General features: G+C 42.8%; 1 protein-coding gene across 2 annotated transcripts in view; it reads left to right on the top strand.

Moving 5' to 3' along the window:
* Positions 1 to 186: 186 nt before the first annotated feature.
* Positions 187 to 22,712, top strand: part of LOC306916977 (voltage-dependent L-type calcium channel subunit beta-4-like) — a gene marked incomplete at both ends in the record, with an annotated part of 45,470 nt that continues 22,944 nt past the window's right edge. The window contains 8 exons of one of the 2 annotated variants that reach the window (XM_079495084.1): positions 187 to 249; positions 3,585 to 3,668; positions 11,710 to 11,895; positions 13,005 to 13,127; positions 14,552 to 14,679; positions 17,699 to 17,778; positions 18,931 to 18,950; positions 22,512 to 22,592. In XM_079495084.1, the coding sequence (XP_079351210.1) occupies positions 187 to 249; positions 3,585 to 3,668; positions 11,710 to 11,895; positions 13,005 to 13,127; positions 14,552 to 14,679; positions 17,699 to 17,778; positions 18,931 to 18,950; positions 22,512 to 22,592 (765 nt within the window). Of the gene's footprint in view, positions 250 to 3,584; positions 3,669 to 8,241; positions 8,287 to 11,709; positions 11,896 to 13,004; positions 13,128 to 14,551; positions 14,680 to 17,698; positions 17,779 to 18,930; positions 18,951 to 22,511; positions 22,593 to 22,712 lie in introns of those variants that run through there. The other variant, XM_079495085.1, reaches the window with a different exon arrangement.

Genomic DNA, 22,712 nt, shown 5'->3' with positions numbered 1-22,712 from the left:
GTAACCAGTTGAGAGAAGAGCTGCCTCCCCACTGTGTGTGCGCGCTCCACTCATGTTCGGTCCTGCGGACGTTTCAGGTGATTGAAGCTGGAGCAAGCAGTTCAGAACCCACCACCACACTTCCACGGGGCTGGGGCTGGGCCGGGGCCGCAACCACCACCCCTTTGGACCGATGTCCTGGCCGAGATGTCTCGACATATCTACATACGGAACAAGATTGGCGAGGGCATCCAAGCGCCCATCTTCCAGGTAGGAAACCTGCACGCTGCGCGCAGAGAGGTCCCTCTATTTGACTTTATTTTCTGAACGGAAAAGTTGCGCTTCGTGTGCCTACACGTTTCATTAAGTTTATATGAGTTATTGTGGGCTAGTGGTGGCTCAAGTAACAGATTACAGTTTAAATGTAGGGGTATTTTTTTTGCCTATGTGCAATGCATAAAGGTTTTCATTTTGTTATGATTTGCAAGTTATCTGTACACAATTTGTGTTGTGCTGCTGGTCCACTATGACCAAATATAACATAAATGTAAAGCAAAATAAATTGATCTATTTGACAAATGTTGGACATCAAACTGTGATATCCTTAGTAGTCAGCTATCACACACAGGGCAGGTCTCTAAAATGTACCCTGTCTTTTGCATTTTTACTGCATTTTCTCTATTTATGTATTTATTTTCCTTTATCACTTTTTGTTCTTTCCTTTTGTTCTTAATTTCCATCCTTAGCTTTTCCAAAACGCTTCAATCTAAATATAGCAACAGCGGTCGTCTCTAGAGAGACAAGTTAATTATCTAGCCGTGATTTGCCCCATTTCTGGTAAATTCTCCAGAGTTAGCACCAATGTCACCGCCGCGGAAATGTCTCAACTTAGCCTACTTCCCCCAAATTGAATAAAACAGGGACATCTAAACTGGGCCATATATATCTGTAGGCTACTATAGATACTCCCTTGTGTGCTTGTGTTACCAGTAACACAGCAAAGGCACTCGCATAGAAGTAGGTAGCCATTCCCAACCATTTGGTTCAAGCAAGTAGGCTACTACAGGTATCGTTAGTATTGCCCTAATAAGACAGAGTTTAATATTTGTTTCGGTTTTTTTCATGAGTTTTGTGAATTATGATAGGCATAGAGCTGACGGCACAATGTAAGAATAAGGAATGGAAGGTCTAAGCCCGAGTTCTGGTCAGATGATCAAAGTTTTCCTTTAGGCGTTTCTTACAATTTACAAAAAAATAATCTTACTCTGATTGGCTAAAGGGGGTCACTGTCTACTTACTAGCAAGAGGTTGACAACGTTGAGCTTCAAACATAGCCTGGCTAATAAGCCAGACCGAATCAGCCGTTGGCAAAAAAAGAAATTGCCTGCCGGCGGATTACGGTCTGGAGAGGCTCAATTGTACGCCCATTTCCTACACCAGAGAACTGGTGTGGCCAATCGGGACACGGTATGCAATATGGGCGGGCTTTGGTACAGTGTGACGTTCAATGCTTGAGACCTTTGACTGACAGTAGCTCTGACCAATTGCGTCAAAGAGAAAATGTTTGAACCTGCCCCCCGGGAAACAAGATCCATACACAGCATCTCCAGACTCAAATACCACACGACAGTGTGATTTGAGTCAGCCAGGCTACATCTCTCATGCCCTGTTTGACAGTTGACCTACAGCCATGAAGTCTTGTACACATACTATACTTTCCCTACAAGCAACCAGAGGAACAGGCAGGCATTCCATTTTTTGGCCCATGAAAACATTTGCATGCATTTATCTTTTTGCTCATTTAGAGCAAAACGGTGGTATCCTTTTTGTAATCGGAACAGGACATCCTGCTTTCCTTTTTTTTTTATTTTTATCCCACGATTTTGTAACCCATTTTCACCCCTGTGTCAATTATCTAATGTGATCCTCGGCTCTACACACCCTCCGCCAACCTAGTCCCCATATATGGGGGACATGGGGAGAGCAACGGACTTGAACTCATGCTTCCTTCATGCCTGAGTGTCCAAGTTGTCCGAGTTTAGTTTATGAACTAAATACAAATACATTGGACATAAAAAAAAAAAAAGAATAATACTCATTAAGCTACTAATTTAGACTGAAGTAATAATTAAAGCCGGTAATGTTTGCATGTTTGGAATTATAACAGCTGAAATCAATACATATATACAATACAATACAATACAACATATCAGTATTCTGATATTAACACATGCAGGCCACATTAAGTGAAGGTGAGGGCTGCATGTGGCTCCCAGTTGACTTTCAGGTTCTACACTCTGACCTCTAGCGTTCACTCACTGCCAGTGTCCCCTCAGCCCTTCCCATCCCTACCTGGCTACACTCCACCCCAAACATCCATACTCCTCCCACTTAGGGCTGTCACGGCCATGACATTTTAATTGCCATCACCACTTTTCAACCTATCTTCATATAATAGGTCCTCACTAATAATCATGATAAAATGGCACGATCTTTTTCTACTCAGTCTGTGTCTCATAGGAGGGCTGTGGGCAGTTTAGAAACCGTCTTCCAGTGACATCATCATTAGGCAGATTATTTTTTAAACAAGATCTTTTTACAAAAATGTTTAGATTTCCATTATCGTGAGAACGATGGTTTCCATTTTCGCATTGCAACTTTTCAGGACTAGAAAGCCTGCAGTTTCTATTAGCTTGTATTCCCCATCGATGATGTCACTGGAAGACGGTTTCTGAACTGCCCACTGCCCTCCTATGAGACACAGACTGAGTAGAAAACAATTGCGCCATTTTTTCATGATTATTAGTGAGGACCTATTATATGAAGATTGGTTGAAAAGTGGTGAAGTGGTCCTTTAATTTCCGCATAAATACATAATTGCAATTTACAATGCAATTTGGTTTTTGGCATTGAGCGTTTAGCAGACTCCTTCAAGGACCCCTGGGTGAGAACAATAGCACATATTAGCTTTAGACAGAGTTAATCCTCGCAACCCAGTTTTAGGGAAACTGTTGAATGGTTCATTTACAGAAATATTAGTAGGTCAAATTGGCATGTGTGAAATTTGGTAGTGGCATATTGGTGCAATACATTTGTGCTTTTGCGTGCCAGTCAGATGTTTTATTACACTTATTTTATTGTATTTCAGTGCTTTGCCATACTGTGTTTGAACTGGTTAATTACATCCTATTTGTATGAAATGCTCTATTGCTTTAATATTTGTTTTAATATGTTGTAATGTTTACCCATTCTGGGCGGGAACCCCTTTTGGTGTTAGCATTATGTTATGCTTTAGCTATTGAAAAATAGCAGATCTACAAGCTCATAGCGCGCCACCGAGTGGCGCACTACGAGCTTGTAGGCCTGCTATTTTTGAAAACGACTGACAGGATGTCAGGATGTAGAAGACATTTTTAGATCTCATGTCAAAATGGGTTAATGCATTATGAGTCTGACTCGTCTTTTATGTTTCAATAATTTGAATGAGCTTACTGCATTTGCTATTGCTTTTGCGTTTGAGTTTTAATTGATTGGAGTTTTATTTTGATGTTGATTCCTGGCCCAAAGCGTTTGTCTGCAAACTAATATTTGTTCGCCCCCTACAGGTGAACCGGGGGACTTACTCAAGGAGGAGCCGGTTGAAGAGGTCTGATGGAAGCACCACCTCCACCAGCTTCATCCTCAGACAGGTACTGCAATGCAACCATTTCTTACAGTGGGGGTGGCACGGAATTATATATATTATGATTTTTTTATTGTAGTTGCATTTGAGGTGATCATGGAACAATGTAACACCTTGAGGTACTTGGAGCACAGGATGCAGGTAGATACAACCCAATAAGGAAGCAGATTGATTGATTGATTGATTGAAATATTTATTAACAGTTTGCAGAATTACAGTACATTTCAAGCACAACTCAATACAAAGACTGTTAACTGTGAGTGGTACGACCCAATAAAGCATTACACTCACTTGTTTACAAGAGGGTCCACCTTGTTCAATTCATCAAAAAATTCAGATACGTACAAATAGACACTTCTATATAGCCAAAGAACAGAACAGGAATTCATCATAAAGGAGATAAAAAGGGAAAAGAAACATATACAGTGAGGGGAAAAAGGGGTGGGTGGGGGATTCCGATTTCACGGGGGCCAGTTTCGAATTGCAGCCGTCCGTAGGTGCCCTTGGTTTTGAAGGAGTCAAGGGATTTGCATGTCTTAATGACTGTCGGTAGGGCGTTCCACGTTTTGGTGGCATAGGAGCGAAAATAATTTAGTCTCTTGTTTGTGCCGAATCTGGGTTGTACATGGTTTGTTGCACTCCCTCTAGTGTTGTGGGTGTGGACTTCGTTAACATTAAGGAAGTATTTAGACAAGCGAATGCCCATTTGTCCTTTAATATAAAAGTGTAAAAAGTGGAGCTTGTGATCAGAAGATTGCCTGTTCTGATCCCTGGAGACTGGACCAATAGGAAACCGGAATGAGTGCTGTCTAGGTCTGGGTGATGTGGACACAATCCACATTTCTTCTTCTTCTTTCCAATGGCGCCCTCTGGTGGCCTCCTTGGGGTCCACAGCCCCCACTGTGAAAGCCATAAGTGTTCAGTGCTTTACCGAAGGGTCCTTTTGGAAGTTTCTCATAAGAAAAGAAAGAGAAGCGTGTGAGACACAGAGCAGGCACCCTCATTAAAACATTTGTTTTAACCAATTCTGACCTGAGATCAGATTCTAAAAATGTCTTCTACATCCTGACAGTTTTCTGAAAAAGCTATGTTTCTATGTCAGTCGTTCCTACAAGCTCGTAGCGCGCCACTCAGTGGCGCGCTATGAGCTTGAAGATCTGCTATTTTTCAATAGCTAAAGCATAACATAATGCTAACACCAAAATGGGTTCCCACCCAAAATGGGTTAACTACCGTATATAACCATTATGCCATCACACACGGGATGGAAAGATATCTTGGCTTCAGAGACCGGTCACATTTGATGATCTCGGTCTCTCGCCTGCATTTTTCTCGGAACAGAAGGATTTTCTTTATGCTCATTTTGGCTACTGCAACTTTAATTAACTGTCAGTATACTATATTCATAATCAAATTAATTACATAATTACTTGACTAATTACTTAATTACTTGAGAAATGTATGCATAATATACACTTCAAATAGATTTAGTACTACTACTTTTTGGTGTACTGTAATTTTAGTCCACATGCTTTTGAATATAGACTGCAGTTTAGTACCCAATTAACTTCTCTAAAGTCAGGTAATTGTAATTTCGGTGTTTCCGATCAAAATATTGCATTCTATTATATTGTATTTTACTTGAAATATTTGGAAAAACTGAATTTGCTAATATTCTCAATTAGGATAGAAAAATATTCAGATTTTGGTCTTGGTTCTTGACTCCCCTCAGTCCGAGTCTTGAGTTGACCTTTCTTGACCCCCTTTTTGGTGTGGGTTTTGACTCGAATACAACGTACAGTAGATAGATTTAGGTAAGCCTAGTTAAGCCTGTATGTCTGTGAACTATCTTTGATTAATTAAAAGTCAAAGACATAATTTGAAATGGCTGTAAAATGTGTACGTAACATACATTTTTAACCCATTCTGGGCGGGAACCCCTCCTGGTGTTTTAAACATTATGTTATAATTTAGCTATTGAAAAATAGCAGATCTACAAGCGCGCTACAAGCTTGTAGGTCTGCTATTTTTTGTGTTTGGGTGCCTGGTGGGCTCAAAACAGTTGGCAGCATTGGTGAAAGGATCCAAGCTCGAATCCGAGTCCTGTCTTGTCTCGCAAATAATATGTCATATGACCAGTCCAATAGAGTTCATTAAGGTTTGTTCCCTTGATCCTTAACCAATTTTGACCTGAGGACAATTCTACAAATGTCTTCTAAATCATGGGTTTTCAACAGGTGGTCCGTGGACCACTGGTGGTCCGTGAAGGTGTTGCATGTGGTCCCTGACCATGCATTTAGTAATGTAGGAAAGTGAAGATTCGTATTTGAATTTATTGTATTGACCACAAGTTGAGAAACAATGCAGTAAATGATCTGGTGACAAATGATGACGCGTCGATGTTGTCAGTTACTGGGAAGTCGGATGTCAAGAACTTCCACAGAAAAGTGAGTTAGAATCTCAAGGGAAACCGTACCGGATTGCCTGGTTGAGTCACCATTATAAGGAAATGTTCCCATAATCAATCTCAAGTGTCTGTTTACTCATAGGGTAAGTTACAATGAACAGCAACATGAATTTAATATGGAAGGTTAATTTCTTTCCCCCACCCCCCTCCCAACACAACAATGGCCCCCAGGTTAATTCTCAGTCAGGGTGGTGGTCCCCAGGTTGATTCTCAGTCAGGGTGGTGGTCCCTGGTTCATAATCAGTTGAAAACCCCTGTTCTAAATCAATGACAGTTTCTTTAAAAACCCATGTTTCTATGTCAGTGGTTCTCATACATTTTCATGTCAAGGACCCCCAACAAAATGTATGTAATTGGCCACTGACCCACATCTGAAAATGTTGTTCCAGGGACCCCCCCAGAAGCAAAGATTTGAGTTAAAAACATTCACTCTGAAAGAATATATATTCAAAGATTTGCAATACATTTTCAGGATTTAAAAAAAAATAGCAGATCTACAAGCTTTTAGATCTGCTATTTTTCAATAGCTAAAGTACAACATAATGCTTTAAAACACCAAAAGGGGTTCCCGCCCCAAAATGGGTTTAAAGAAGATCTCATGGCCCCACTGTTTGAGAAACCTCTGCCATATGTAAAGCATGGTCATTTGCCCATGGTTGTACATATGGCGTATGAATTATCATGGCACACGTACAGTACAAGGTACACCTCCTGCGATGCTGCTCCATGAGTCACACACACAGTAATCCGCTGAGAGGAATGTGACGAGCAACACGTCACACAATCATCCGTACACCGCACGCTCACACGACACCTCCGATCCCATCTAATATGTATGTACGGCAACCGATCACAATATTGTTTCGAATTAATTTCAGAAGCCCAGACACAAGATTTAAATCCAATAATAATGGCTATTTATTGCCATTTCTCGGAATCCACAAGACCTCGAATGCGTTCCTCCATAACAAAGATCCCAGCCACCCCCCCTCTCTCTCTCTCTCCCTCCCCTCCTCTCTCCCTCCCCTCCTCTCTCCCTCACACACTGTGGGGAGAGATAGACAGACGAGCGATACAGTATAAAAAGGAGAGACAGCCAGGGTGGGTGGGTGGGGGGGTGAGGGGCACTGCTGCTGTTTCCCAGCACACTCCCCTCTCCAATCAAGGAGAGTGTGTGCACCCCAAGCTGAGTGTGGAGGGTTCCCAGCCAATCAGCTCCTTGCAACACTGGCTCTGTCATCATTCTCTGGCATTGAGGAAGAATCCTCTTCTCCTCTCCTCTGCTTTGCCGCTATTGCTGCTGTTGCTGCCTTTGCTGCTAACCCGCCGCTCTCTCTCTCTCTTCGCCGTTTATAACTGCTGTGTTCTATACAGCCAGCAGCTCGCTGCGTGTGTGTTTGTGTGTGCGTTGTGCCGTGCCCTTGGAAAGCGGCAGACAGAACTGAACATGAGAACGCTGAGAGCTCAGGCCCACCTCTGGGGAGCGAGGAGTCTCGGTCCTATGATGTAAAAGCTAAGCGGCGAGCGAGCCTGTTGTTGTGGGGGTTTTTTTTTTTTTTTTTGGCTGGCGTGGGCACCGGGGGGTGGGGGGGCATACTCTGTGGCGGGGGGGGGTAGACGTTGAAATCTATTCCGTGGAACGGACGGACGGCGGGGCCTGTTGGAAGGAGCAGGCGGGTGGACGGACCGGAGCAGGTTGGGGGAGGTGGAGGGAGAGCATCTTGTCCACACAGCGGCGTCTTCCAACGACCGAGAGCCATTTCTCCTGGTCTTTATTTATTTATTTTGATCCACCTCCTTCCCTGCTCTCCTCTCCTCTTCGTCTTCTTTGCTTCTCCATCTCCTCCTCCATCGCCGTCCGTCTGTGTGCTGTGGTGGAGAAAAGGAGGACCGTTGTCATCGACGCCCGTTTCCGAAAGCCCACCCCGCCCCCTTCCCCTCCTCCATCCCTCATCCATCCATCCTTTTTTTCTTTTTTTGTGGTCGATCCTACCCCCCCCCCCCCCCCCCAGCTCCCACTCTCCTCCTCCTCCTCCTCTCCGCTCTCGTTTTTTTTTCTCTCCCTCTCCCCTCCTCCATTCTTCTAGAGCTGCCGTTGGAATAGCAGACCTCCATGTATGACAATTTGTACCTGCATGGATTTGAAGACTCGGAGGCGGTGAGTGTGTGTGTGTGACTGTGTGTGTGTGTGTGCGTGTGCGTGTGTGTGCGTGTGTGTGTGTGTGAGAGAGATACAGGGGTAATATGGCGAGGGGGTGCTGATTAAAGCACTCTTTTGGTATGAGCATATTTGTGCCATTTCTATGTGTGTCGCCTATGTTTGTGTGTGTGGGGTTATTGATGGGAAGCTGTAATTCTCATACATACCACACACACACACACACACACACACACAGACCTACATGCAGGCTTTCGTGGCTGTAAGCATCGTTACAGTGTAGCGTGAGATGAGGTGGGGGAGCTGGTTGCACACATTAGGGAGATGGCGGCTGATGTAGTGTGACATGCACACCGTTACGTGGGTGTGTGGGCGCATGTGACCATCCGACGGCGTTGTATTGCCTGCATGGCATTAGTCCAATGGACCCTGAATTTGGCCGCATCTCGCCCACCACAAGCCCTCCCACCCCCCTCTCTCTCTCTCTCTCTCTCTCTCGTGTATGTGCGGCCGTGTTCACACTCGAGGAGCCATTTAGTGTATACATCACACGTCGTAGCTCTCATCTGAAAATAATACATTGAATTAAATATATATATACAAAAGGACCCGGACGTTATTTTGTGAGCCAGAGATGTTCATTCTCACTGCCACCCACCTACCCGCCTCCTTCCCGAGGCCCGTTCTTTGCTGCCTTTGTGGGACCGTGCGGGGTGGGAAGGACTGATCAATCTCCGCTCGCCGCGGCGTCCCCCTGCTGCGCTTATCAGCCTTTTGTTAAAGGTGCAGTCCTAGTTCTATTTCTGTTCTCTTCGGCGCTTCTTTTTTCTTTGCCACGCCGTGTCGTGCCTTTTTTCCAGGCATCGTGTACGTGGGTACTAGTGATGTCATTTCGCGGACTCTGATGTCACACCATGAGTCACGTGAGTCACGAACGCCTTCGAACATGGCTGATCGGATCATGTAGCCCAGCGTATATATATCGCTAGAGATGTTGCCCACCAGGCTATACCAGCCTTTCATAACATAACACTCACTGTAAAACAACATCCAGGGTTTCTTCTTAGTTGTGACGGTGGTGGGGGTTACAGTCCATAGATTGGACTATAGAATGTGCTTATTCTGTGAAAAAATATGCCAGACGCCAGCGAAACACTCACTGTATAGATTTCCCGAGCTTGGCACTTTGTGCTTGGACACGCGTCACACACACGTCACGCGCGCACACACACGTCACGCACTCACACACACACACACACACACAGAGAGACACAGAGACAGAGTAGTTCAATTTAGTGGTGTGCTGAAGTAAGGCTCAGTCATGGCTTGCTTCTTGTAAAAGAAAAAAAGTGCTTCGCCATGATGACCACCGTAGCACTATAGCCGCTGTGTCTTTCTGAAGCGAGTGCTCTCTCGTCTCTTGCTTAATTGAATCATCGTTAAACTGCTGAACATTTAAGATGACCACAGCAGAAGGCTACGCTGGTCATCATGTCCCAGGAAAAAAACAAAACTGCTGCCCTCCCTCATTGCATGGCATTGGCAAGCTGGCAAAACGCAAAAAAAACGAAAAAGAACGCCCATAGCTCTGCTGCAGCTGCAAAACAAAGTGTGTGTAACGTTTTGGGAAGGTGACAAGTTTTGGGGGAATTGTTGTCGGGCTTTTGTGTGCTCTGCTGGACAGTTTGGTGGGGAAGAGTCAGAAGAGAGGGTTGTGAAGGACTCCTATTTTGGAGATTGTATTCCCACGTGATGTGACAGGACAGGACCTCATCGTGGATCATTCATTCCCTAATTTAGGGGAAGGATATAAAGAAGATTGAGACGGCATCATCGGGTTGTGCTTTTAGATTGCGTCCGTCCCACGCCAAGAACCTGTACTTACGATGTCTCTGCAAGTAGGCACGATTGCTTAATGTACTGAATGTCGTATGACTGTACAGTATTTAGTAGTATCTAAATGATAACTTCATTATATTATGAGAAGATGTGCTCTGTTGTTGTTATTATTATTATTTATAGATATTTGGTGGATATCCTTTCGTTGGAAAGCTAAAGGATCATTGTGAAATACGAGATGTCTTTCTATAATGACAAAGCTTGACCAAAATGTATATATATATTTTTTTATCAATTTGAACTTTGAACTATAATAATTTGTCTAGTTTGTCTAGAATCTTTTCATCCGATCAGACACAATGTATGCATGCATTCAACCATGCATGATGATGATATATGGTTGGGAGTTATTAAGTAAAGGAATAAGAAAGACAAAAATACTGTGACAGACTAAATACAGTAAAAGGCATTTCAATTCATTATGAATGAATGAATATGCACAGACCTAAGCCTATTAAAGGACAATTCCATGCTAGAAGGCTTTATTTGTAGTTGTTACGTCCTCACCAAAGAGGTCCAGGTGTTATTTTGTGCAAAACCGCATTATTGGCTATTTCCCCTACCATAAGCCCTCAATGAATTGAATTGAATTGCATTGAATTGAATGGGGCATTGGGGTGTGGTGCAAATTCGCTTATTTCGCTCAAAAATTGTATATATCCTCTCTTCATAATGTAAATAGTATCCCAAGCGGCACACTTTACTACTTATTTCGATGGAAATAAGCGAATTAGCACAAAAACTCAACCCCCATTGAGGGCTTACTGTATATTAGGGGAAATAGCCAATAATGCACTTTTGCACAAAATAACACCTGGACCTCTTTGGTGGGGACGTAGCAACTACAAATAAAGGTAAGAAAGCCTTCTAGCATGGAATTCTCCTTTATTAAATCAAAGAAATTGCTATCACATTTTCCTATTTTCTTCTTTGGAAATGTTTTTTGGTAGATTATGTCTTTGTTGTAACAATGCTTCTTGGCGATACATTTATATCGTTGGAAAGCCTGTTTATTTCCATTTTAAAATGGTGCCCCAGAACAGGATGAGCAACAAAGCATGGGTTGCGGCAATGGGAAATGGGCAAATTGGCATATAGGATATAGTAGGGATGCACCGAAAGGGAAATTCTTGGCCGAAACCGAATATAGGAATTATATATCCTTTTTCCTACCATTGCTTTCATGGCCGTACCTTAAAGCTACCTGATTTATGGCAAAATAAATGGTTATGGCAAAACTTAACTTAAATAATAATAATCACTATTATGGGTCCATAAAACATTTATTCAGCTCTTTTTAATGCATTAATTGCACTACACTATTCTGGGATATATTTTCTGCCTATTCGGGGCCGAAACCGAATAGGCAAAAAAAATGCATTTTTAGCCATTTTCTGCCGAAAATTTTCTGCGGCCGAATATTCGGTGCATCACTAATATATAGTGTACCAATCTCTCTCTCTCTCTCATCTCATGCTAAAGTATAGTACTCTTGTCCATTGATTGTGTTGTGTCACTGTGCAGGGCTCAGCTGATTCCTACACAAGCAGACCATCGGACTCGGATGTCTCTCTGGAGGAGGAGCGGGAGGTGCCGGCCCAGGTCCCGACCGGGCCGGGCCAGAGTCCCAGCCAGAGCCCGGGCCAGGCGCCGGGACAGAGCCGACAGGAGAGGGAGCAAGCGGCCACCATACAACTGGAGAGAGCCAAGGTAATACGTCCCTGTGTAACACCACTGCCAAATGTGACCCATTTTAGACCTGAATACGATTCTACAAATGTCTTCAAAATCATGACGGTTTTCTGAAAAAACCCTATGTTTCTATGTCAGTGGTGGACGGTGGTCAACCTTTTTCATGTCAAGGACCCCCAGAATTATCTGTATGTGGCCGTGGACCCCCCATGTGAAAATATGTAGTTCCAGGGATGGGATTCCCCCAGAAGCAAAGATTTGAGTTAAAAACGTTCGCTCTGAAAGAATATATATTCAAAGATTTGACTTTTCACGACTTTTCAAAAATAGCAGACCTACAAGCTCGAGCTACGAGCTTGTAGATCTGCTATTTCAATAGCTAAAGTAGAACATAATCCTTGAAACACCAAAAGGGGTTCCCGCCCAAAATGGGTTCAACTTGGAATCACTGCATTAAGCAGAAGTCACTAACATTTTCATGTCAAGTCCCCGCCCGAATTGATATGTATTTCGCCATGGACCCCCCCATTTGAATTGATTTTGTTCCAGGGACCCCAGAAAAGAACATTTGTCAACATTGTGAACACATTTTGTTTGCATATTTCCATAGATAGTTTTGAGCTTATACAGATAGCTGTATATCAGCTATTTTCAAATAGCCGAGCCCCTCAAGGACCCCCAGGGTTTCCCCGGACCTTTTTGTGCATCCACACAGGTAGCTATCCACACATGTAGCTAGAAGTACTTCTAGCTACATGTGTTCAAAGCGAGTACTTCTGAATACATAACCGTTCACCGTAGGGCATTAAGCAACTAGTCGACTAGTTTACTAGTCGACTAGTAAATCCACTAGTCGACCTTGTTGGTACTAGTTGACTAGTTGATAAAAATAAAAATAACGTTTTTTTTGTTTTGTTTTTTTTCCCGATTTTGTAGGCCTCAAGATCAGGTAGATTATAGTAAAGAAGTCACCAATGTACACAGTTTTTAAATGTACAAATATTTAGGTAGTTAAACAACTAGTCGACTAGTAAACTAGGCAACTAGTCAACTAGTAAAAATGACTAGAAGTGAATGCCCTAGTTCACCGTTGTGCTGCTTTCATTCTATCGTCTGCCACCACTCAGACCAAAGCCGTGGCCTTTGCAGTGAAGACCAATGTCAGCTACTGCGGTGCGTTGGACGAGGATGTGCCGGTGCCCGCCACTGCCATCTCCTTCGACGCCAGAGACTTTCTACACATAAAAGAGGTACGTGAGTGGGTCAGAAACATTTATAAGGGTACAGTGCATGCTTCTAAAATCTTAACACACCCTATGGAACTGTTCACATTTGTACAGCAGGCTGTCGTCGGCATTGCAATAACAAGGTTTGTCGTTGAATAATTGTAAGTTGCTGTGTAGTTTTCGTCGAGTTATTAATCGACTAAAATTTGAATAGATTTTAATAAAATAATAATGATTTAATAATGATGTTTGTGTGCACGCGTACGCATGTCCATGTGTGTGTGTAAAAACACTTCTCTGATTGAAGTTGGCTAAGAAAATAATCGATAGTTGCAGTCCTACTATACGGCAGAGTACTCTGCCAAAAGGTTGCTGTTTTTTCACGAGGAAGTGGCACAGATCACTAACAGTAAAGGCATTTGTAACTCAGCGTAATTACTCCCCTTTTTTTTAATGATTTTTTGTGGCTTTCGCCTTTATTTTATATTTTTTATGGAGGGACAGACAGTAGGCTGACAGGAAATGGGGAGAGAGAGATGGGGGGATGACATGCAGTAAAGGCCGTCAGGATCGGGAGTCGAACCCGCGGCACTCTGCCAGACTGGATTACCAGCCAAGGTGCCTGGACCATTGAGCCATGGCCCAGGCCATTACTCCCCTTTTTTGAGTGGTGCAACCCATAGAGTATATATATAATAGAGACTGAACTGGCGCGAAGCTCCGCCCCCCCAGCTATTCATGTCAGTGGAAGTTGCTCAGTGGCGTTTTGAAGCACCCGGAAGACTGCCGGAAGTCCCTCCCCGGACCTCAACTTTGAGGTCCTGGGTGACGTAGGGCAACCGAGCGCTCAATGTTAAAGCCCAGCTGCACGGGGTTTCCCGGTCATGAATCCACGGGTCCGCCTGTAGTCCCTCCTCCTACCACTAGGACCTAGAGCTTCAACGTTGGAAAGTCTGCCTGCCCCCTTGGTGCAACCACTCAAGGAACAGCAATGTCCGTCCGTCCCTTAGAGTATGTCCTCACCTATGTGACTATGAGTAGCAGTAGGGGCAAAAGTGGCGCTGTTGTGCCAGAAACAGAGAGAGCGAGATAGTGTTGCACTGTTGCCTGCTAATTACACAGAGAGGGAGAGAGAGAGGCAGGGGGAGAGGGGAGTTGCACCACTTAGAGCAGGTCGTCCAATGATCCATGGGTCAGCGGTTCGAAATCCCGGCTCCTACTGTCTTACATGTCGAAGTGTTCTTGGGCAAGACACTGAACCCCAAATTGCTCCCGATGTGCTGGTTGGTACCTTGCATGGCTTCCGCCGCAATCGGTGTATGAATGGGTGAATGTAATGCACAATCTATGTAAAGTGCCTTGTATAAAGGCGCTATATAAATGCACCATTTACCATTTACTTAGTTCACACGGGTGTGATTTTTTTCCCTCACTTGCAACCTCTTCAGAAGTTCAACAATGACTGGTGGATCGGCCGGCTGGTGAAGGAGGGCTGTGAGATCGGCTTCATCCCCAGCCCACTGAAGCTGGAGAACATCCGGCTGCAGCAGGAGCAGAAGAGAGGCCGCATGCAAGGGTAAGACACAGAACCCACAGAGGAAAGGAAAAGGAAATTACAAAATGATGAAGGCTCATTTATATGGCATCGCACCCAGCCTTTCGCTCGATAAAAAAATAATTGTGTATTTTCAACTGAAAAAAAGTGTTTTTGTTTAGCGGCACTTATCGAAAAGTTCACGCGAGTTGAAACCAATTATATTTTGTTGAGCCTCACTTGTGAAAAAGGTTGTGCGACAAAGTATAGATTATGCCCAAGTCCATGCAAAACCCAGTCCTCAACAACGGGTTCTAGATGGAGTCTACAATAAAAAGGAAATAAGAAAATAGAGCCTTCATATCTATCCAGATAATTAAAGCCTCACTATGTAACTTTTTTAATGAATAAATATCACTTACCCTTCCTTTAACCCATTTAGGCCTGACCGCAAAATTTAAAAAAAATCTTCTAAATCCTCCAGTTTTCTGAAATAAATGTTTTCACGGTTTTTCAAAAATAGCAGACCTACAAGCTCATAGCGCGCCACTCGGTGGCACGCTATGAGCTTGTAGATCTGCTATTTTTCAATAGCTAAATTATAACATCCAGTGTGTGTCCATTGACCAGACTTGGGTTCATTTGGTTCTTTCCATATTAGCAGACAATAAATTCCATATACGAGGGTCACGGAAGCGTTGTCGCCTCACAGCTAGAAGGTCCTGGGTTCGATTCCCACTGGGGACGCTGTGAGCGCTGGGGGCGTGTTCTCTCCTCCGCGTCACCAGTGCCCATACCCTAGGTGGGGGTTGGTAAAAGGGCCTTTCTGTGTGGAGTTTGCATGTTCTCCCCGTGTCCCCTATAGGGTAGGTACCCTCACAAAAAAAAACATGTAGTAATCCTGGTCTCTATACTGCCGGGGAAACTCCCCACCTATCAGGTGAAAAGAAACGGCTTGGACTCCTCATGTATTGAAGCCTAGGAAGCATGAGTTCAGTCCGTTGCTCTCCCCAGGTTGGCAGAGGGAGTGTAGCGCCCAGGATTACACTAGACAATTGACACAAAATACATTCTATATACTGTACGATAACTTCCTGTCAAGATGGATTATGGATTTGATTGACCTTTTAAGGTGTAGATTTCTTTCTCGGCTCCACCGTGTCCTGTCACACGCTTGAGGCTTGAGTTTGTACTAATTACCAAGCCACGTCAATCACCCTCTGAAATGCACAGGCATTATTAGGTGGCGTGTATGGATTTTGCAACTGTATCCTGACCCAGGTCTTGTCTCGGCTCACCGTATACAGTATATATACACCCATTAACCCAGTGGCTCCCAACCTTTTTCTGGATCAGGGCCCAACTTGAATATGTGTTCTGTTAAGTGGGCAAGATGGGTGGGCCGTGTGCATTGTCAGGGCCCGTTTATTTGATAACGATCGATCAGTCGATTCCAGTTTGGATCAGTGGAGCTAACATAGTATACTTCTCCAAAAACACCATGACATTTTTTGTTTTGTTTTACATGACTTGTTTTATATTAACCCATTTTGACCTGAGATCAGATTCTAAAAATGTCTGTTTGAAAATGACAGTTTTCTGAAATGTTTCTATGTCAGTCGTTCTTCGATTTTTCAAAAATAGCAGACCTACAAGCTTGTAGCGCGCCACTCGGTGGCGCGCTATGAGCTTGTAGATCTGCTATTTTTAAATAGCTAAAGCATAACATAATGCTAACACCAAAAGGGGTTCCCGCCCCCAAAATGGGTTAATTGTTATATTATTATCATTCAAATCTTAAGTGTTTTGCCAATTATCGATGGGCCCACTTGCATCATTCACGGTCCAGCAGTGGGCCCGGCCCACAGACTGAGAATCACTGGATTATTAACCCATTTCTCGACCTCCCTCTTCGTGCAGAATGTAGCAATGTGGCCATTTTTCAGAGCTGTATTATTTAGTAGTTACCCCTCCAACCTCCTACAGTAGCGGCCATGTCCACATAATCACTCTTGAATTTTCTGTCGCCCAGGGTTTATGCCCTACTACACGCATCCACTCAACGCTAATAACGCTAATTCTGCATAATTGCACAGCCACTCTAGGTTAGGTTGGTTTTCGCGTCTTTCCTAGACTCTCTCTAGTCAAAGGGATCTGATCTCTTGACCACTATAACCTGGGCTGTATTTGCTTTTAGAATAAATAATGTTTGAATTTGAGCCTCACAGGATTTAAGGGATTTTCATTGCATGGGAGTGATGATCGCCCTGTTAAAAGGGGAACTATAAAACCAAGTCCCGTTTGTGCCGAGTTTGTTCGTTTGGCTTCGTCACGTATCAAGTATTTTCAAATTTTCCATAAATCTAGCCTCGGGTCTCAAAGGTTATTTCAAGATGTGCACACACTCACACTCACACAGTACTTGTGTGTGTGAGTGTGTCGTCTATTAAACCATTTTGACCTTTGATTCAGATTCTAAAAATGTCTTCTACCTCCTGACAGTTTTCTGAAAAAGCTATGTTTCTATGTCAGTGGTTCTTCGATTTTTCAAAAATAGCAGACCTACAAGCTCGTAGCGCGTAGATCTGCTATTTTTCAATAGCTAAAGCATAACATAATGCTAACACCAAAAGGGGTTCCCGACCAAAATGGGCTTAATGCCTGTTATTAATTTAAAAAAATATGAATCCCTAACATTTTACAATGGAGATAGCAGATGTAATATTAAACTGTCCAACATCAACAGACTGACAAAAAAAATAGAAAAGAAAATTAGCTTAGATTTAGTGGAATCATTTTTCAAAATACATTATGTGGAATGTGCGTTTGGCTCAATAGTCCCCCTTCAACCCAGCCTCTCTCTCAGCTGTCCTTGATCAGCATCTTAGCTCTGAGGCGTGTGATGATCGATATCGATAAGAGTCTATGTATATTAGCCCTGTATCATTTGTTTCGCTTTTTTCTTAAATTTTTACTTTAACTTTTTTCTTCACTTCTATTTTTTCCACATTAATGCCATGGTATGTTTGTGTCTTTCTTTATCCCCTGTTGTCTCTTTCAGTAAGTCTGGGGGGAACTCCAATTCTTCCAGTGTGGAGGATGAGGTGTCAGCCTCAGTCCGACCCCTCATCTCCTCCACAGGTGAGCGCATCAGACAAGGGAGGGGGAGGAAGGCGCAACCGCTTAACTCGCCAGCCCGCTATAGCTATAGACAACCCGGCTTCCATCGACTGAGCCATCGTAGACAGAGAGAAGGAAAGAGTGTGAGAGAGAGAGAGAGACACAAGGGCTGTGAATCTTTGGGTGTCCCACGATTCGATCCGATTCTTGGGGTCACGATTCGATTCAAAATGATTCAATGATGAATGATTCAATACATAGGATTTCATCACAATCTACTCCAGTCTTGAACTGAAGTGACTACAGTAACTTGAAAATGACTGAAGACATGATGTTTACTGTGATTAGAGTAAGCTTACATTTCATATCACAGACACCATGTAGTGAAAACTCCTGTAACTGTAACCAGAAAAATAAATCTAAAAAAATATATATATATTTTTTGGAAATTATCGATTTTGAATCGTTCATAACGGAATCGCGATTCTAATTCGAATCGATTTTTTTTGACACCCCTAAGAGACACCCACGCTTAAAGCATTCCCATGCCTCTGCATATAGAGCCTAAGTTCATGTTGTTATTGCTGCGTGCGTAGAGTTTGTAGAGTTGTTGGTACATTTTCCCATGATCCTCCTCTTCCTCCAGTTGAGGACTGCAGGCGTTCTGAGCGTGGGGCTTACCACAGTGTGAAACCAACGGCAAGGCTATGACACTCCCCCCCCTTCTGAACTGCACTCGTGACTTTGTGTGAATATCACAATAGGACAAATAGAGATCCTTCTTTTAACCCATTTTGACCTGAGATCAGATTCTAAAAATGTCTTCTACATCCTGACAGTTTTCTGAAAATGTTTTCTATGTCAGTGGTTCTTCGATTTTTCAAAAAATAGCAGACCTACAAGCTCGTAGCGCGCCACTCGGTGGCGCGCTATGAGCTTGTAGATCTGCTATTTTTCAATAGCTAAAGCATAACATAATGCTAACACCAAAAGGGGTTCCCGCCCCAAAATGGGTTAAAACAACATATACTGTACATATAACTTGTTGTTAGTCATGCCCTTGTTGGGTTTCAACCAAGCGATGTTCTCTTTTCTTTGATGATATAAAACGTTTTCCCACAATGCCATCGTGACTGACGATTATCTGTTGTCTCCCCCCCCCCCCCCTCACAGGAAAACAGAAACAGAAAGTGGTAAGTTGGTGACGGTAACACCGGATCATTTTGCCATCCACTAGAATCTTGTTATTGCCAGTTAGAAAAGACAAATAAACAAACAACAATAGGAGCTAATAACAAGCAGTTAGGCCTGATTTATACTTTGCCGCGTGCCAGTGTCTCACGTCCAACAATAGCCGAACAACAAGCTCTGAATGTGTCGCAGCGTGAGGCGATGTGGGCTTGTCGATCTGTTGTTTATGTTTGCGAGACACGACGCGCGACCCATTCCGACCAAGTATAACTCAGGCTATAGGACTCCACATCCCAGGATGCATTGCACGTTACTACCACGCTACCAAAATCTGCAATACCAGTCCCGTCGCAATACTTGGTGCTATGTTCAATTTATACATCATAACCATTGTTGTTTTTGGCAGCAAATTTCTATTTTAGTTTTAGTCATAGTCTCTTGAATAGTTTCCATTTAGTTTTAGTCACATTTTAGTCACACGAAATGTTTTAGTGTTAGTCCAGTTTTAGTCGACTAAATGTCATAAGATTTTAGTCGACTAAATCCACAGTTGATTTAGTCGACTAAAATGTATTTTGGTGGGCCTTGATGCCATCGTAATGACTGTTTTTACACTTGCTGAAAATAGCCGATCTACAAGCTCACATCGGCTATTTTCAGCATGCAACCAAGTGTAAAATTACTTATACTGTATCTCTTGTCCACTAGTCCCTTCCTAGCATTTTAGGCTAGTTTTCATCTGTTGACGAAATTGTCAATATATTTAGTCTTCGTTTTAGTCATCATAGCTTAGCTTTCATTTAGTTTCCATTTAGTTTTTGTCAGTGGTAGTCGACGGACATTTTTCGTCTTAGTTTTAGTCGACAAAAACAACACTGCATGATCATAACAGTATAAATTGTGCATACGGGGCTGCAAATAGTATTAGTTGCAATAAAAAAATAACAATTAAATAAATTAAACCATTGGAATAATGATAAAAAAAAAAAAAAAAAAAATCATAAGCCTGCCTGTTTGCACCATTAGTCTGCCTCTGTTCTAATGGATGTCCTAACCTTCCATGACATTCGACATTTGTACTAATTGACATACAGTACGACTGGTTTTATAATAGTGCGTGGTATTGTGGTACAACATGGTATTGTGATACTACATGTTATCGTGATACATACTACATGGTATTGTAATATGACATTGTATATATTACATGGTATTGTAGTATGACATTGTATATATTACATGGTATTGTAGTATGACACGCTATTATAATAATCCTTGGTATTGTTATTGTGGTACTACTACTGTATATGATATGGTATTGCAATAGTACATACTTTTGTTCTAGCTGGGCTAGTGTATTATAATTTAGTAGGTATAACTGTGGTATAATGACAATTCTGCCACGTCAATCTAGACCACAATAGAGCGTCGCAGTCCGGCCCCCTTTCATGACGACGCCAGGCCCAGGAAATGATTCCCAATGCATTTTTCCCATAGACATTTCAAAAAGTATTTATTTAAAGACGGTTACGCCGCGGACAAAGCCAACTCGAGTCGTGACAACTCATGACAACAAACACAATATTTTGGACCAAACAAATAATTACAAAGAAGAAAAACAACAAAAAAAGTGTTGTAACCTGCCGTTTTTTTCTTCTTTCGAATTATTTGTTCGGCCCAAAAAATTGTGTTTGTTGTCATGATTTGTCACGACAAGAGTTGGCTTTGTCCGCGGCGTAAACGTCTTTAAATAAATACTTTCTGAAATGTCTATGAGGAAAATGAACGGAGAATCATTTCCTGGGCCCTGGTAGAGGGCGGGACTGCGACGCTCTATTGGGAGAAAAGGAAAATGTGTTCATTGGGAGAAAAGGGAAATGTGTTGACATCCCATTCAACGCCACTGTTCTACTCAAAGCTGCTATAAGGAATATTATGTGAAAATTGTAATGATTTTTTTGGTATTCAGACGGCAATGGGTAAAACGCTCCCCAAAGAAAATTAGTCTACTTCCTGATTGGTTAGTCATTTTGACCGTTTTTTTTTTTTTTTTACCAATGACAAAGTTTCTAGGAACATCTTTGAATGCAGATTGCAGCCCCCTAGATGTGTCACAGAGACTACATTTTTCTGGGGAGCATTTTACTCATTGCTGGCTGTCTGAATAAAAATAAAAAAAGTAATTCAAAATTTGACATAATATTGCTTATAGCAGCTTTAAATATAACAAAATCTAACAACTTGCAATCATCCTCATGCTGATTCTTTTCATTGTGTTATATTAAAGGGATAGTTAACCCCCCCAAAAATCGATTACTCCCCCATGGCGCCTTGCATTCATGGATATTTATTTTGTATTTTGTTGCATTACTAAGTCAATACTTTGATGACCGCCAGTGGTTCCCTATGGCAGTGGTTCCCAAACCTTTTCATGTCAAGGACAGCCAAATTGAGACTAATTATCCCGCGGACCCCCATTTGAAGCGATATGCCAGGGGCCCCCATGAAGAGAATATTTTTACGGCTCTAGCAGAGATTCTCAATCAATTAATTTCAAGGACCCCCAGTTTGACAGTCTACGGACCCCCCATTTAATGGCATTTCTATTTCTGGGAACCCCAATTAATATTGTAAAATCAATGTAAATTTTACTCTAAGAGCGTACGCTCTCAGAGTTACAGACCCATAAGGGTCCATTTGGTTCCAAAACTATCATCTAGCTGGGGACCCCCTGGAACTCCCTCAAGGACCCCTGGGGGTCCCCGGACCCCACTTTGGGAACCTGAGATACAAATAGTCTCCTCAAATCATTGTGTAGGAATCCGACGAAAACAACAAAATGTCCATGAATTCAAGTCTCCATTGGGTGAGTAAGCGATAGAGGGAAAAAAAGCAATTCTTGGGGTTGAACTATCCCTTTAAGCAACGCTACCCTGTAGATCTTAAAGGACCATATCGGGTGTGTCTGGCATGTTCAGTCCATTGACAATGACTCATGCTATACACTGCAGTACTTGACATTTTTGCTGCTGACCATTTTTTACAAAGCATACTATGGTATGCTGGTATATTGGATTTTTAGCGGCTTCCATTCACTTCAGCATGGTATGAAAATGTAGAGACTCGAAACTCGCTCGAGACGGCGAACGTTACATTATCGTGTGGTTGAAAAAAGTCTAGCCGAACATAGTTCACTGGAGAAAAGATAGATTTACGAATGAAATTCATACGCCCGTGACTCATAAATCCCGCAATAACGTTGGCCAACATTTACTCTTATTTATCAGGTTTTGCTCATGTTTTAATTACTATCGGGGGGGGAAAAAATAAATCTACAAATAAAGCCATGAACAGGAACATCGTCTTGTTTATGAAATAATAATACAATACATGGTTGAGGCTGTGAATAGACGATGACATGTATTGACGCTGGTATGTTCCTTTAAGCTGTAGGCTATTGGATGGCTGGATGTTACTGCTGATGTCCGTCGAGTTTGCCCTGCCCTGGAGTGAGTCCACTTGGTGACTGACTGGCGTCCCTTCCCCCTCTTCTCCCCCCACAGACAGAACACGTACCCCCATACGACGTGGTTCCCTCCATGAGGCCCGTGGTGCTGGTGGGACCCTCGCTCAAGGGTTACGAGGTGAGCAGCTGAGAGCGGACATACTGTAGCCTCTCAGTCACGTGGTCCTCGACCATCTGCTCTCACTTCGAGGGTTGACGAGACACCAAGTCCTCTCTCTCTCTCTCTCTCTGTCGTTAC

The sequence above is a fragment of the Electrona antarctica genome (assembly GCF_951216825.1).
Source record: "Electrona antarctica genome assembly, chromosome: 24".
NCBI classification, from domain to species: domain Eukaryota; kingdom Metazoa; phylum Chordata; class Actinopteri; order Myctophiformes; family Myctophidae; genus Electrona; species Electrona antarctica.
The sequence above is the reverse complement of the archived record's forward strand: the minus strand, read 5'-3'. Positions and strand labels throughout refer to the sequence as shown.